Source organism: Durio zibethinus, chromosome 12 (assembly GCF_047325235.1).
Source record: "Durio zibethinus cultivar Kanyao isolate XHJ-2024 chromosome 12, ASM4732523v1, whole genome shotgun sequence".
In the NCBI taxonomy this organism is placed as follows: Eukaryota; Viridiplantae; Streptophyta; class Magnoliopsida; order Malvales; family Malvaceae; genus Durio; species Durio zibethinus.
In genome coordinates, this window is record NC_143173.1 from 2,761,965 (window position 1) to 2,779,082 (window position 17,118).

The 17,118-nt window shown below is 26.8% G+C and overlaps 1 protein-coding gene and 1 pseudogene across 3 annotated transcripts; both read left to right on the forward strand.

The window, feature by feature from the left end:
* The first annotated feature begins 11,781 nt into the window (after window positions 1-11,781).
* On the forward strand, window positions 11,782-17,010 carry LOC111277817 (disease resistance protein At4g27190-like). Of its 2 annotated transcripts, XM_089769050.1 has the most exons (6): window positions 11,782-12,248; window positions 12,414-12,504; window positions 12,781-13,064; window positions 13,241-13,305; window positions 13,407-13,777; window positions 14,925-17,010. In XM_089769050.1, exon 1 carries the CDS (start codon window positions 11,828-11,830, stop codon window positions 12,212-12,214), a length of 387 nt encoding a protein of 128 aa, XP_089625176.1. In that variant the 5' UTR covers window positions 11,782-11,827; the 3' UTR covers window positions 12,215-12,248; window positions 12,414-12,504; window positions 12,781-13,064; window positions 13,241-13,305; window positions 13,407-13,777; window positions 14,925-17,010. The 2 variants fall into 2 exon arrangements, with proteins under 2 accessions (XP_089625176.1, XP_089625174.1); XM_089769048.1 differs by having other exon boundaries at window positions 11,782-12,504.
* On the forward strand, window positions 13,543-17,010 carry LOC111277052 (uncharacterized; annotated as a pseudogene). Its single transcript, XR_016326313.1, has 4 exons — window positions 13,543-13,582; window positions 14,957-15,770; window positions 15,857-15,973; window positions 16,069-17,010. The product of XR_016326313.1 is annotated as an uncharacterized LOC111277052 (transcript).
* Window positions 17,011-17,118: the final 108 nt, after the last annotated feature.

Here is a 17,118-nt window from a genome sequence, read left to right on the forward strand (position 1 = left end):
ATGTAAAAAATCAAGTGTCGTTATCAATCTTTTTTATTTAGGTACGATTGGCCACCAATCTTATCATTTGATAAATCTTAAAATTAATTAAGATTTACAAAAAAAGCTTTCAGTTTACTAACCACAATTGGGTTCTAGAGTATGATTATGTATGAAAAAAGTTATAACACCCCATAATGCTTATTTGAAGACAGCATCAATTGATTTCATGTTAAACCTTAAGTTGAGCAAAATTTCTTAAGAATATTTTCAAAAGAATTTACTATTGAAAATTATCCATAAATTACCCTAATACTTTAGCGAAAATTTGATAATATTTCTAAGGTTCCTCACCTCAGAAACTTAGAAATATTCATGATATCTATTGTCACTTTTAAAAAGGCTTTATCGTCAGATTCAAAAATGTTTTTTATTTGAATCTTTAATATTGAAATTTTTTTTTAAATATTCTAATATTTTAGTAGTATTTAGAAAATGATTCCTCACCGAGAAATTTACATCAAAATTATTATTGCAATTTTCTAGTAATTCCATTAGAAGATTCAAAACAAAACTTTTATATTTCTCATTTTGCAAGAAAAATTGAAATTTTAACTTTTTCCTAAACTTTTTTTAAATTTATTATGAGAAAAAATTGATATTTCAATTTCTCTTAGTTGATTTTGTTTATTTTATTTCATTTTTATTTTTAAAGAATTTAGAAAAAAAATTGATATTTCAATTTTTTTCTAAATATTTTCAAAATTTTATTCTAAGAAAAAATTTAATATTTTAACCTTTGCTTAGGATTTTTTAAAGTTCATTTTATTTTTTTCCTAAAGAATTTAGGAAAAATTGATATTTCAATTTTTTCCTAAATATTTCCAAAATTTTATTTTAAAAAAATTAATATTTCAACTTTTTTCTTAGCATTTTTTAGAAAATAAATCTTTTAATTTTTTTCATTTTTCTTTTGATTCAAAATGTTTAAGTGGAATGATATTTATTTTTACAAATATCTTAAAAAAATATTTTTAACACAAAATTTCCTAAATATTTTTTCATAATTATTTTATTTTTCATATTAAAGTTCACTCAAAATAAAATAAAAAATAAAAAAAACAATAATTAAAAATAACAATATATAAAAAATGAAATAAATTTATAAAAAAAATAAAAAATGTCTTTGGTCAGTGTTGGTCAAAGGTTCAGGGGTTGTTCAACTAGTTCAGCACTATTCAGCTGGTCTAGATTAATTCAAAGTGGTCTAGAGCAATTCAAAGTGGTTCAAAACAATTTAGAACGGCTCAAGGCGGTTCAAGCCAGTCTAGCTCGATTCAGTTCATGGGGACAAGTTTTCAGGTTAGTTGCGTAAAATTCGGGTCAAGTTGTGGGTCAACATATGGATCTTTTGACATTGTTTTGTTTTTTTTTTTTACCATAAAAGTAAAAAAAAAAAAGTTCATTTTTCTTTCTAAACTCAAAAACTTGCAATCGACTGCCATTGTTGTCATTTGATCCTCATTGCCAAAAATCATTGTTGATAGCCGAAAAAGCCTAAAAACTCTAGAAACACCCTTCTTTGACTCCTAATGCCAGATCTGAGCATAGTTTTACAAAAAAAAAAAAAAAGATTAGAAGCCTAGATCTTGGCCAAAAGTTTTGCCTAATTTTTTTAAGTTTTTGTTTTTTTTTTTGTTCGTTTTAGGTTTGTGTTAATTTGATTTTTTTTTTTAAGGGTTGTGGGTCTCAATTAATTTAAAACTCTTTTTTTTCATTTTCTGTGTTTGTGGGATGGGTTTCAATTTGAGGTCTGTGAGGGTAGCTGATGGTTTTTCTTTGGAGACTTATTTGCTGACCTATTTAATATTTTTAATGAGATAAGACCTATTTGCTTTATCTTTTATAATGGACATGACACAATTGTTTTATTATTTATAATAAGATAATTTTTTTTATACAAAATAAGATGACTCAAACCATAAATAATCTGAACTTGAAATGACTTGAACCAAAAAATAATTCAAAACCAAAATGACTCAACATAAAATTGATCCATTTTTTTAAGATCCAAAATAACTTGAATTAAATTAATCAAACTCAAACCCAATTTAACTTGGCTAATCAATAAATCTAGACTAACTACCTTTTATATTACATAACATACTACTTGGATGATAATATGTAAAATGATATGTAAATGGGCTGATTACATGTCATTTTGATTGAAAAAAGCTTAATTATGCAAATATGTCATCAATTTTCTGTACAAAATAAATATAAGCTCTCAATCTTTATTTATATTTTAAAATCATTTTTGAAAATTTTTATGTTTGCATAAAATGAAAAAGAAGAACATTAAAAATGTGTCAAAATTTTAACAAAAATCAGAAAAAATAAAAACAAACAAAAGAAAATTGAGAAAGATATTAAATTTTTTTCACAAATTATAAAAATCTAAGTTTTATATTAAAATTTTATTTTTGAAAAAAAATCAAAAAAAATTTTTTCTTATTTTTTGAAAATTAAAAAATTACAAAATCAGAAAATAAAAAAATTGAAAAAAATATTTGTTTCATAAAAGGTAAAGAATACTTTTTATCAAAAACAAAATTTTCACATAAAATATAGATTTGTATTAAAAAATCTATTTTGTGTTAAATTTTATTTTTGAAAAAAAATCAACAAATATTTTCTACCCCAAATTTTTTATTGTGAAATAAAAAAATAAAAAAATTCAAAACAAAAAATAACAAATAATAAATTTTTTATATTTTTAAATTTTCAAAAATAAAATTTTAGCTTAAAATTTAGTTTTTTAAATTTATGAAAAAAAAATTTAATCTCTTTCATGATTTTCTTTTCTTCTTTTTTGTTTTCTTATTTTTAAAATTTTTTACTTTTTGGTTTTTTCTTCAAAACAAAAAAATTTGAAAATTAATTTTAAAATGCATTAAAAAGTCAAGAGTTTATATTCATCTTATATAAAATGTTGAGAGTATATTTACATAATTAAACTTTTTTCAATTGAAATGACATGTCATTAATTCACCTAGATATCATTTTGCAAGTTATCATTCACGTGTAATGCTAGTTGTGTACAAATAACTATTAGTCTCATTTAACAAGTTTAGACTTAATTACATAATTTTAAAAGTTAATGAGTTTATTTTCAACAAAATAAAAAAATTGTAAACATATTTACATACAATAAAAGGTTAGGAGTTTACATCTATTTTCTATAATTTGTACAAAAATTTGAGCGTATATTTATATATTAAATCTTTTAAAAAATGACTTAACTTGGTCCGTCTCCGTCTTAAGCATCTTGGCTCTCCTTTCATCCTTCGTTAAACCATCTTATGTATGACAATTGGAATCAATATCTGTTTGTTGTCGTGAGGTCTATTTGATTAAATGGTAAAAATAAAAAATAAATATAAATATAAGATTAATTATTATAATGATATGATTAAAATTAATAATAAAATATATATTTAATATAAAAATAAAAATAACAATGAGATAAATTATAATAAAATAATAAAATAATAATTAAAAATATTAAATTAAAAATAATATATAACAAAAAATTTAAATTATTTAACATTTATAAAATTAATAAATAATTAAATTATTTTAGGTCAACAATCTTTTAAATAAAAAAATAAATTATAAAGATATTTTTATATACATTTGTCAATTACAATCGTCAGGAAGCTTATTGTGTACTTAATCAGATATTTATATGATATTGATATTTATTAAAATATTGATTTATCAAATAGTATTATTTAACAATTATTCAATTATCCAAACCTTTCACAAATTTATATAAATTACGCTTATTTAATTATCATTTCAAATACATTTTATAAATTTTTTATGTGAAATTAATTTGACACAAATCTATGTAAATAAAAGAATAGTAAAAGACATATTAACTAAATAATTATTTTTCACTTAAAAACATGATAAATTTAAAAATAAAAAATATAGATTTTTTTGCAATTAATGTGCAAAAGAAAATGATTAAAAACAAAAAGATAAAGTTGCTAAATTGAAAATTATATATCAATTTTACAGTTTAAGTAGATGTAGATCTAAAAGTGTTACATTGTAAGCAAATTCATACACGAAGCTATATAAATATATAAATAAATAAAAACTGTATAAATATATTAAGAGTAGAACTAAAAAATTAAAGTTGGGTTTGATTTTTTTTTTTTTTTTGGTTTTTACTTTTTTGCTTCTTCAAAAATTACATTCAAGTCAAAGAATAGTGTAAAATGTAAAATATAATTGATTAAAATAGACATGTAATTAAAATGTATACCAATTTATAATGTAAGTAATTATAAAAGGTATAATCATCACTTTATTTGCTAAATAACTTACAGATTTTATAATGTTAAAAATATTGATTGATTTTAGTCAAATGCATTTTTTTTTACAAATAAAAAGCATAAAAAATAGAACAAATCAAGAACCACCACAAAAGCCTAAAAAGTAAAATAGCATGAAATATTGCTATTTTCTTTTATTGACAAATGACAGATGAAGTTTGATCTATGGCTTCCGTTTGAAAAGTTACAAAAATCTTCTCACAATCAGATTTTCATTTGTTAAGTTCGGAAACTTGTGATATCAAGTTACCGGATTTTAGCTTTGAAAGTTAAGTGAGGTGGCTTCGTGTAGGTTCGAGTTTGAAAGGTGAAGCTTGGGGCGAGTGCCCCTAACATTCCTCAACTAATAAAGGTTGAGGAAACGAGTTAGAAGAATGGTTGTTGAGAGAACAGAGAATCACAACCAAATAATTGTTTGTTGTCTGCAAAAGAGTATGAAAAGCACAGCCAGCTGGTCCCTGGGTCTCGAATTATGCGTTTGCAAGGGTGGCACATGGTTTCTGTCGGAAAAGTATTTTTAATCAATTGCACCAAATTCCTTATCATTTAGCACTAACCCAACATCATTCCATCATATGATAAATTTACATCATCTTCAAAGTTTTAACAATGAAAAATGGTAAATAGATCCCCACATCAAGCTTCCGTTAAAATTGGAGTTAAAATAGGCATGTGCGTCACATTCAATTTTTTATGTTATGCCAAAAATACCCTTTAAGGGTTAACAAGTAATAACAAAAGCAACATGCCTTTTTGAGTTAGTACCTAGATATGCACTCAACCTAAATATCACAAAAGCAACTAAACGTGACTTGAATTTGCAATCAGCGCATTCCTGTCGCTAAGGTCTCCGCCATCACTAATGGTGCATTTGGATTCAAAAGCATCTGCATTTCTGTCAATCGACGCCTATGTAACATTTGAATAACAAAGTTGCAATGCAGTAGATATATTTTTACTGCACTGCAGGAATGGTTGTATATTTTCATTGCACTGGAAAAATGGCTGTATAATTTTATTGCACCGCAGGAATGGTTGTATAAATGGTTGTATATTTTCATTGCACTGCAAAAATAGTTGTATATTTTTATTGCACTGCAGCAACGGTTGTATGTTTCATTGCACTGCAAGAATGGTTGGTGACTGGACTTTAAAGGTCCAGCGAAAAAAAGCTTCCCTTCATTGTATTTTTCTCTCTATTTTACCTTTTTTAAATTTTTTTAATCTTTTTTATTTAAATTTTTTAATTATTTATTTAATTATTTAAAATAATAAATAAATTATATAGTCATTATATTAATAAATACATAAATAAATAAGTAATTTAATAATTATCATTAAATATATTTATTTTTAATATAAAAATATATATAAATATTTTTGAAAGAATAAAAAATTTTATTATAACAAATTTTAATTTAATATTTTTAATGATAATTTTCTTTATAATTAAAATCTAAATCATATTATTTTATATTTTCATATTGTGTAATCTAATAATATTTTAGATCAAAAGATTTAGAGTGCATTTACTACCGGTGTGCCTGGTGGCACTTGTTTTTCCCAAAAGAATGTCATTATCAGTCATCTTTATTAGATACAATTAATATGGAGTAAACAATTCCTCCTATGATTCTTATGATTCCCTTGATTCTATTCACATTCTTGCATTATAGTTTACAAACTTCAATTCAATTCTGTCCCCACTCAGTAGACGCTTCACGTGAAATGGAAAGAAGCAGCTTTTGATAAACTCATTGACGATCACGTGAAACATATCAAAAAGAGGCAGTGTGAAGTATTTTTAATTGGCCAGAGTTAAAGGAATAGACAAAAGCATGTTTTGGACTCACAATTGGGGCCTTTGTTGGGTAACTGAGGATGGTAGCCACAGGGTGGAAAGAGTCGAAATTGCCCTGCAACTTCGCATAAAAAATTAATTGGCAAACAACAGTCCAATCTTTATATAAAAAAATACGCATCGTCCTCCAACGTTTTAGTTATGATATGACAGATACACCCTCACAAATTACATCAATTTTCTATTGGAATTGGAATTAGGAGTTTCTATTTACATTTAAAAACTTTCTATGCACCTATTTTTTTTTTTTTTAAATCTAACAACTATTAACTTTTAACAAATTCATAAATTCATGGGTTTTTCAAATTTATAAATTCATAAGATTGTAAACATTTTTGGATTTGAATATTTATAAATTTTTTAAATTGATGAAGAAACATTTTTATCATTCATGATTATATAAAAAATTTAATAAATAAAATTTTATTTAATCAAAATTTAACAAAAAATAAACCTTAAATTTAATTGAAACTTGTAATTTTGAAATTTGGATTGAAATTTATGAATTTACAAATCTATAAACTTATAAAAATTTATCTGCAAGCTCATCAAATTAATCCAATATCATTTAATATATATTTCTTATTTTTTTTAAAATTATGACGAAATTAATGATATGAAGCAAAACAAATAATAAAGCTGTATTTGAAATCCACGAGGGGAATGCTAGAGGCAATTGCTCTCTCTAGTCACCGCCTTTGAGGCCATAAACAGCCAAGTGACCTCACTTTTTAAACTCAAAATCGGCTGCTTAATGTTTATGTATTTCTCATCTTTTTATTAGTGTACGGTATGGCTCAAAGTAATATGCAGTTGGCTTTATCTCAAAAGTTTTTATTAACATAAAAATACCCTTCATGTAGTATTGGTCTTTCCATTAGATATAGAATTCCTCTTAATCGGTTTTATTTCATTTATTTTTTAAAATTAATTCATTACATAAAATATGAATATATTTATTTAAAAAATCTTGTTTTATGTAAAAAGTGAAAGATTCAAATTTTGTTAATTATGTATAAAAAAATATGCATCAATCACAAAATTAATTGTTCGGATGTAAAATATATTTACTTTTTATCGTTATTTTTTTTATAATTTCTTAAAAAAAATTTTATCCCAAAAATTTTCAAAATTAATTTTGTAAAAAAATTATACTGCCTCTATTCGTGTTAACTTCTCACATTTTGACTTATTTTTTAAAAATATAAAATTTTGATTTCTTATCATATATAATGAAGATATGATATTTTTATTTCGTTAGTTCATTTCAATGGTTATAAATTACAATAATAATAACAATTGCATCTCATTCTAAATCATTCAATTAAGTCTTGACTAAACACCGATGCAAGTGACTAAAAATCTTAAAAAATTGTAATCGATTCAACATAAGCTTTTCAAGACTTGAAGTGAATCTAAAAAGATTTTGGGGAGTGCTCAAAGCTCGTGCTTACTTTGGGCCAACATTTGCTAAATCTGTCTTTATGTTGATCCATCGACATGCACGATACGAGTGTGGCCTGCATGCTTTACTCATGATTTTAAAAATAATTAAAGAGTAAAGCTTAAAGCATTTGATATTTTAATGTTAGATTATATTTCCATTGCATCTTTTATATACATTTGTCAATTACAATCGTCGGAAAACTTATTGTGTAATTAATCAGATATTTATATGATATTGATACATATTAAAATATGAGTTTATCAAATAGTATTATTTAACAATTATTCAATTATCCAAACCTTTGACAAATTTATATAAATTACGCTTATTTAATTATCATTTCAAATACTTTTTATAAATTTTTTACATAAAATTAAATTGACACAAATCTTTATAAATAATGTAATAATAAAAGACATATTAACCAAGTAATTAGTTTCCACTCAAAAGTATGTTAAATCTAAAAATAAAAAATATAGATTTTTTTACAATTAATGTGCAAAAGAAAATGATTAAAAATAAAAAGATAGAGTTGCTAAATTGAAAATTATATATCAATTTTAAGTTGTTGATCAATTTTTAAATTATCTCTTTATTAAGATTTTTTGTATGAAGAAGAACTAAGCAAAAGGAGATAGGAAAGGCAATTTATAGTTTCTTTCAAATACAAATAATTTATCTTTATTTGATATAAACTTATAAATATATAAATATTACTACATATGATAATGGTTGAAATTTAATTTTACTCAATAAAAACTTTTATTTATTTTATCATTTTCTTCTTTATAAATAATATTATCTATTATATATTTTGAATTTTTTATTTTTTTCAAAAAATTTAATTTTCTTATAATATATTAGTTGGATATGTAAATGTTATATATATTATAAAATTTGAAGACTTTGATATAATTTTGGAAAGAAAGCCAATTTATGTCTATCATATATATTTAAATAAATAAAATTAATTCATATACGGAACGGATAATAATCTAGTTATTTTATATTTATACTTGATAAAAATATTAAAAGGCATAATCTAAAAACTTTGAATGAAGTAGTTTTTAAATATATTTTATATAATTTAATTATTTAAAATATTAAAAAGTTAGAAGTCAAGAAAGAAAATGTTATCGAAAAAGATTAAATGTGACTTTTTATATAGGATGGAGCAAGTGCCCCTAGGAATTGAGCAGTAGAATGAGTTAGAGCAATGGTAGTTGAGAGAACAGAGAATCAAAACCAAATAATGTGTGTCGTCTGCAATAGAGCAAGAAAAGCCAAAGACTATTAAATAATTCAAAAGCACTGCCCGCCACTCACTATCGCGCGGCCTGCGTCTCGAACATTGTGCTTACAGACTGTGGCACATGGTTCCTGTTGGAAAAGTATTTTTGGTTAATTACACCAAAGTCCTTGACATTTAACATTAATATATCGTCACCCCATTAGTATGAAAAATTTACATCATCTCCAAAGTTCTGACGCTGCCATATTACAAATAGATCCCCGCTTCAATGTCCCGTTAGGATTCGAGTTATAATGGGCAGGTGCATCACATGCAATTTATGTTATGCCAAAAATGTCCCTTTTATGGATTAACGAGCAATAACCAAAGCAGCATCTTTTTTTTTTTTTGACTTAATACCTAAATATGCACTTAATCTTTTATATACCCTCAATCTTTAATTCCATGCAAGTAAGTTTATAATTTTTTATTTTATTGTAAATAAACATAAACTTTCTAAATTATATAATTAAGCTTAATTTCATTAAATGAAATTAATTTAGATCTATTAATTCTAACTTAAAATTGAAAAACTTATCAAATCCACTCAAATCTGACTCAGCTCAAAACTAAAAACAAATCAAACCCATATTAATCAAAATCCAAATCAACATGAATTCAAATTGGCTTAAATTTGGAATAGCTCAAAATTGAAAAGATCAAAAAATTAACTTGAAATAACTAAAAGGCTAACATTAAATTAAGTATAATTTATTTAAGAATATTAATCTAATAAAATAATAAATATAATACAAACAAAAAAATATATAACACAAATGATAACTCATTAAAATTATAGAAAATATCAAATTAGTATATATTTTTAATATCAAACTAGTATAAATTATATATGTTATGTTACTTATAAAACTTCTTATATTTTATAATATGATTTAAAATAACTTATATATTTTTAATTATCATGTGTATACATACATATCTAGGTATCATTTAAAATAAATTATACAATCACTTATAATTTTACGTAAAATCAACTATCATGTAATTTAAAATAAAATATATTAAACAAGTCATTAATTTGTGTATATATATATTATGTTTATGTTATAATTATATTATTAAATTTTAATCATGCAATTTAAAATAAATTATATAATGAGTTACAATTATACTAAAATTCAAAATAATAAGCTATTAAATAATAAGTTACAATTATACTAAAATGATTAATTATATTATAGTTATATTAATATAAAAAAATCACCTATTAAATGTTTATTATAAATAAATATTTAAAAATTTTATATGATTATATTAAATATATAATTGTGTGTATTACAATTAAAAGTTTAAAATACTTTTTATATATTTATATTAAATTAAAATAAATATAAAAACTTATTAAACATGTTATATTTGACAAACATGTTTTTTGTGTCTAATGTACTCATATGATATGGTTTAATTAAACATACTCTTTATATTTTGTGTTTGTTAAAATTTGTGTTGACATAATTAAATATGAAATACATTTTTTAAAAAAACTCATACGATTTTTTCATATCATTTTAATATAATATTATGATATTGTATTTAAATATGTTAAATCTAATAAAATCACATATTATTTCATTTATATAAAAATTAACTTCAATTTAAAGCATACAAATTACAATATTTATATTTATTTTGAAATATTTTTTTTTACTTTTTTTATCTTTTAATAAGATTACAATAAAATATGGCTCGAACTTAGTTAAATAATCCAATTAAATATAATCTAATTTGATTCTAAAAATTAATAAATTGAACCTGAACGACTTGAATCCAATCCGGTGTTAAAACCTAAAATTCCTGAACTGAAATGATTAGAACAGAAATGGTTTGCACTCAAAATGGCCCGAATCCAAAATTGAAATGATAATACATCTTATTTTTTTAAGTCCCACAATGACTCGAACTGGATTGGCCCAACCCAAACTCAGTCCAACCAGTCCAATTGACAGGTCTAGACTCTAGACTAACTGTCATTTGTATTGCAAAGCCGGCATCTTACATAGATGATAACATGCAAAATGAAAAAGTAGATATAAGCTATTGATATTTGAAAACAGGTTAATTTGATGATATGTCATTTTAATTGAAAAAAGGTTAATTATGTAAATATACCCTCAATTTTTATACAAAATAGATATAAGTTATCGATCTTTTATTATGTTTTAAAATTATTTTTGAAATTTTTTGTTTTCAAAAAAAAAAATTAAATGCAACAAATTACAAAATAAAAAAAAGGAAATCAAGAAAGAGATTAAAAATTTTTATTAATTAAAAAAATCTAAGTTTTATGTTAAAATTTTATTTTTAAAAAAATCAATAAATATTTGTTCTTATTTTTTTTAATTTAAAGAATTAAAAATTTGGAAAATAAAACAATGAAAAAATATTTGTCTTCATAAAAATTGAAAAATATTTTTTTTTTAATAAAAATTTCACATAAAATATGGATTTTAAAAAAAATTATATTTTATGTGAAAATTTTATTTTTGAAAAAATCAAAAAATATTTTCTTAGTTAAATTGTTGATTTTGAAATAAAAAATATAAAAAATTTGAAATAAAAACTAAAAGATTAAGATTTTTATTTTTGAATATTTTTATATTTTTTCAAAAATAAAATTTTAACTTAAATTTACATTTTTTTAATTTATGAACAAAATTTAATCTTTTTCATGATTTTATTTTCTTTTCTAATTTTTACATGTTTTTACTCTTTGGTTTTTTTTAAAATAAAAAATTTGAAAAATAATTTTAAAATATAATAAAAGACTAAAGAAATACAAAAAGGTTCTTGTTATTTTGGATGATATTTGGGTGAAATTGGATATGGAGGCTCTAGGAATTCCTTACGGAGGTGAAAACCAAGGATGCAAGATCTTGTTGACGTCTAGAGAGCTCAATGCTTTATCTTCGATGGATTCACAGAAAAACCTTGCAATCGACTTACTAGAAGAAGAAGAAGCGTGGAGCCTGTTTAAGAAGATGGCTGGTGATATTGTTCTAAGCCCCGACTTTCATGCTACGGCAATTGAAGTGGCCAAAAAATGTGCTAGATTGCCGATTGCCATTGTAACAGTTGGGAAGGCTATGAAAAATAAGAATTTGTTTGAATGGAGGAATGCTTTGCAAGATCTAAGAAGGCCTTCTGAAAGAAACTTCGAAGGGATACCAGCTGGTGTATATTTGGTGTTCCTAGATTATTTGGTGTTCTGAAGTATTTGAAATGATGTATTGATCAATTATATAGGTATCCAAAAAAGATCAAGCGGCTGTTCAAACTGCTTATTTGGCTAAACACCCAATGCATTTGGGTATTTGTGTCTCTCCTCCCCCTGCATGTTATGTCCCTTTAGATAAATGTTGTCACTAATCTGTTTAGATAGAGAACTCAGCGTATACTTCCATTGTGAAGGTTGACTTCGGTGACTTCCAATTTATGCGCGTTGAACCTAAGGTTGTGAGATATGTATCAGGTGTTGCTACAGCTTTGCTAGGGTCAGGAGGTTTGTGCTCTGATTACTTTTCTGTATCATATCTTACATTTCTTCCACCCTATAATCTTTTGAAGAATATTAATGTTGCCTACCTCATTTAAGACATGGCACTAGTGGTGCTTTTGCTGCTGCTGCCTTTCACCCATTTCATTTATTATTTTCAGCAGCTCTTATGGATTTGTACGTGGTGCTATTTCTCACCATCTTCTCCTTATTTTATTTTATTTTTTATTTTGTCTTGTGTCATTTTGTACTTTTTTAATATTTTTAGAGTTCACCAAACAGGAGTACCGGGATTCAAAAGTTGATTCAATAGCTCGATTCTCTTGCCGGCTGTTGTCTTCTCAAAACATTGACTTGTAGATCCATTTCTTCTCAAGCTTCTATCACTAGTATTCAATGTGATGATTTCCTCTTTCTGAATTTTTCACATTGAAGACCTTTTATTGACAGCGAGTTTAACATATCCTATTGTTGATTTTTTTTCCTTTTCCTAGCTAATTTGTGTCTTTCTCCAGGTGAACTATGCTTACATGCTGGATTTGGATAGTCTTGGATTCAATGTCAAGGTTCTGATAACTTCTAACCTTTTACATTGAATCTTATGTTATTGGCTAATGGAAAGTAATTTTGCCTATACTTGGAAATTAACTACCATTGAAAATTCCCTTCACCATTGCCTTGTGAATCAATTCTTACTGTTTTCAGATTCTAGCTATATGAATTTTTTCCCTTTTCCCTGCAGGCTGGTTATCAAGGAAATACTTTCAAGCTACGAATTCATTTTCCTAAACCTGCAGAAGATAGAAAGTAAGATATCTTTTATCAAAGATTTTCTAGTCTCTGAGGAAACTTTCCTTGATATTTTAATTGTCATCTGTTGTTAATTGTTGGTTTAACTTTTTATATAGGCATCTGCTCTGAGATTCTCATCTTAATTTCTTTTTCTCAATGAAAATGAAATTTATACCATCCTGGCAAAAGCCACAGAAACAAGTGGGGAGGACACGGCACATTATCTTCTTTGGTTCAGTAATTTAAGTAGGAATGACAGGATCATCTTTCCATCTGGGTTCTCCTCTTGCTTGTAAAGGCTTCATGTAGAAGAACAATAGCTCACGGGAACAATTTGCAATGTTTGACTGTGTTATATGCGTTTTATTCTTGTTCAATCAGGGTTTTTATGTATGTATTAGGCATGTGAAAAAACCCTCATAGTTGATATGCTCCAAGCTGCCAGGTCTCAAGTCAGCTGACCACACTGCTAAAAGAGTTCTAAGAGGTGAGAAAGTTTCCAGTTTCTTAAATCCCTGTTTCAACCACATTTTTGCCTTCACTAAGCAATAAATGAAGAAATTTGTTTGTATAAAATGAACTGCATGTCTTTATGATTGCCGTTGCTCAGCTTCAGCATTATTAAGGAAACTTAGTCTGAATAGAAAACTATTAAAATGATCTTATGAATTATGTGAACAGCAATTGTATACTGGCCGTCATATCCAAAATTGGAGAGCGTTCTCTTGCTTATTGACTTGATTTTGCAGGATCTCGTGTTACATTTGCATCTAACTTCTCCAGAATATGAACCAACATAGAATTCCAAAAAACATGGCAATAAAGATACAATTACCTCAGATACAATTCCAGATCAACTTTCATTTCAAGTTGTTTCCATTAGAGTTGAAATTATGAGATGTGAAACTGGTTGGTGATTCCTGTATATACTTTGAAATGATATCACAGTTTATAATGTAGAGTTGGATAAAATTTGAATTATTGGATCCTAAACATAACTTGGAAACATGAGATACTTCAATTTTTTCCATTTAAGTTCCTTCTATGTTCAAAGTAGTGGAAAAATGAGAGAACACTCTTCTTTCAGGTGATATTTTCTTCATCCTGTTTCAAGTCCATCGTATAACTTTACATATTTATATTGCTTTGCTTTTGTATCAACAACTAGGAATTGTCATTATATGGTTCTTAATTTTGATTGTTAGAAATGCATGACTAAGAAGTTATAGCCATTCAAAATTGGTGTGATTCCATATGGACTCTAATACGTGAATCTACTGTGGATGTTCGGGGACATGCTATGTTTTTGTGTCTGAGGTGGGCCAATTTGATCAATCAAGTTCCATGGCAAGAACAACCTCAAAGTTTCTTGTGTGAATGATTCTAGTTTCCATAGGCATATTTACCTCAATTAGGATGTTAAAACATTAAATTTACATATTTGATTGGGAAGAATTTACTGTACTTTAAAGAAAAAAAATTGTTTATTCCACCTGTTCTTTTCTTGCTTAAAGTTTACTCGATGTACTAGACTGGCTTTAGACTTTTCCAAACTGCTCTTTCTCTCTCTCTCACACACACACACATTCCTGTCCTGGTTTAGAATCTTATCTGCTTGCCTGCTATTTGACCAGGAACACAATTAGCGTTTAACACTATGGTTCAGTAGAGTATGAACAAGAAAATAACAAAAATGAAGCTGGCAATGCTGTAGAAGACTTGGCAAAATCACAATCATCAGAAAAGAAAGGCCCAAATTTATTGAAGGCCAAATCTGATATTGCAAAGTCAAAAGCCGAGAATTTCTTGAAGACAAGAAAAGCCACTGGTACTTCTGACGTTCGGAGGAGAAAGCAAAAGAGTAAAAACAAGAGTTTATCTGAAGGCAGTGCAGCTACTGAAAATGATGCTAAGAAGCTAAATTCAAGGGAAAAAACCAACAAAAGGATGCTACCACCAGTACGGAGCATGTAGAGAAGAGCCAGCAGATCCAAAAGAATGAAAAAAATACATGTTCGTCAGGTAGCAAGGAAAATAGTAAGTCAAATGACAGTCCCAAGAAACGAAGAAGGGGAAAGGAGCCTGTTCTTTCAAATAAAAACCAGAAGAATGAAGAAAAGTGGGAAGATAAGAAAAAGAGAAAACAAAATGAGCAGAAGGAAAAGCACGGTAATTCAGAGAAGAATAATAAGAATAAAGAAAAGCACGATGGTAAGGGAAAGAAATAAGAAAATAAAAAGAAAGAAAAAATTGATGGTCTAATATTTATGTGCAATGCAAAGACCAAGCTAGATTGTTTCCGATACCGTGTAATGGGGGTGCCAACAGGTAAAAAAGATCTCGTGTTGGGTATCAGACCAGGGCTTAAGCTTTTTCTCTATGGTTATGATCTCAAGCTTATGTATGGAATTTATAAGGCATCCTCTTCTGGTGGCATGACACTTGAGGTAAAGGCTTTTGGTGGGGCTTTCCCCGCTCAGGTAACATTTTGTTAAAGCCATCTTGCATTAATTACGACTCTTCTTCCTTACTTTAAGAGATTGGTGTACCATGACTTAAGTATCAGGTGCGGTTCAGTGTCCATGCTGATTGTTTTCCTTTGGCAGAGAGCATATTCAAAAAGGCAATCATGAAAAATTATAGTGAAAATAACAAATTCGAAACTCAACTTACTGCTAGACAAGTGAGGAATAGTTTTCTTTTCTGGAAGTTTGTTGTTCATAGTTTCCTTTCATATTTTAGCCTTAATGACATCTGAAATTTCCCTTTCAAGTTCAGAAGCTCACAGAACTTTTCCAACCAGTTGCAGTTCATTCAACTGCACAGCCTGTCCACTCTCAATCAGGGGCAGTGACCCGAATCCTTGTACACCCTGAAAATAGGGAAGCTCTTGATAAACCAAGGGAAGCAAGGCCCCCTTCAGACCGAGTAGCATCTGCTAGAGACTCTCATGCCAATATTAGTGCTAGAAGTTATCCTGTTTTATCTCATGAAAGGGATCAGCAAATTGCACATGGAGAGTTGGCATCTACTAGGAGGGAGGACATTCATTGTGATTTATACCTTAGTGAGAATGAATATATGGCTTATGGTCTTCAGGGAGGGAGAAGAAACTTGACTTTTCAGCATAATATTGCGGCTAGATTAGGCTCTTACCGGTGAGATTATAGAGAGCAGCCTCCTTGCCAACCAGATAAAGTGTACAGGGAATCTGTGCTTATGCAGGGAGATATAATTCGCTCTGACCCTCTTTACTTAACTGAGGGAGAATATCATACTTACGATTTGGGTGCTACACGAGAAATACAATCAACAGTTTCTGCAGCAACTGCAAATACATCTGTAGCTGCTGTTTCTACTTTGGATTCCTACACTAGGGATCCGTATTATAGTCATTATTATGATGCTTCAAGGGACTCCTACCTGCCACGTCCAAGAGGAGAGGCACACCTGATTAAGACTTACCATTTGAGGAGAGAATGCAACCAAATGGATAGATTGCATGGCACGTATGCTTCTGATGTTATAGCAGATTACAAGCAGATGCATTGACATCAGGATGTTAAGCCTGAAGCTGCTTCTACATCAGTTTCAGCCCGTTATTCTTTTGCTGGTGCATATTTGTCTTATTGTTGAGAGTCAGTTTAATTATCTCTCCCTTAATATTCCTAACTTTAGACATGTCTTTTTTTTTTTCAAGTAATGACTTTTTGTTTGTTATTTGCATGCAAGTTGTTGAACTTCAATAGTCATCTTTTTAAATAGTTTATCATAAATAATTAGCATAGAGCATTTTGCAAATCAAGTGTTTTCGAGGCTAGTTGGATA

Bases quoted from the DNA above. Each gene is read 5' to 3' on its own strand.
- LOC111277817 (XM_089769048.1), top strand. From the start codon at position 11,828: ATGGAGGCTCTAGGAATTCCTTACGGAGGTGAAAACCAAGGATGCAAG.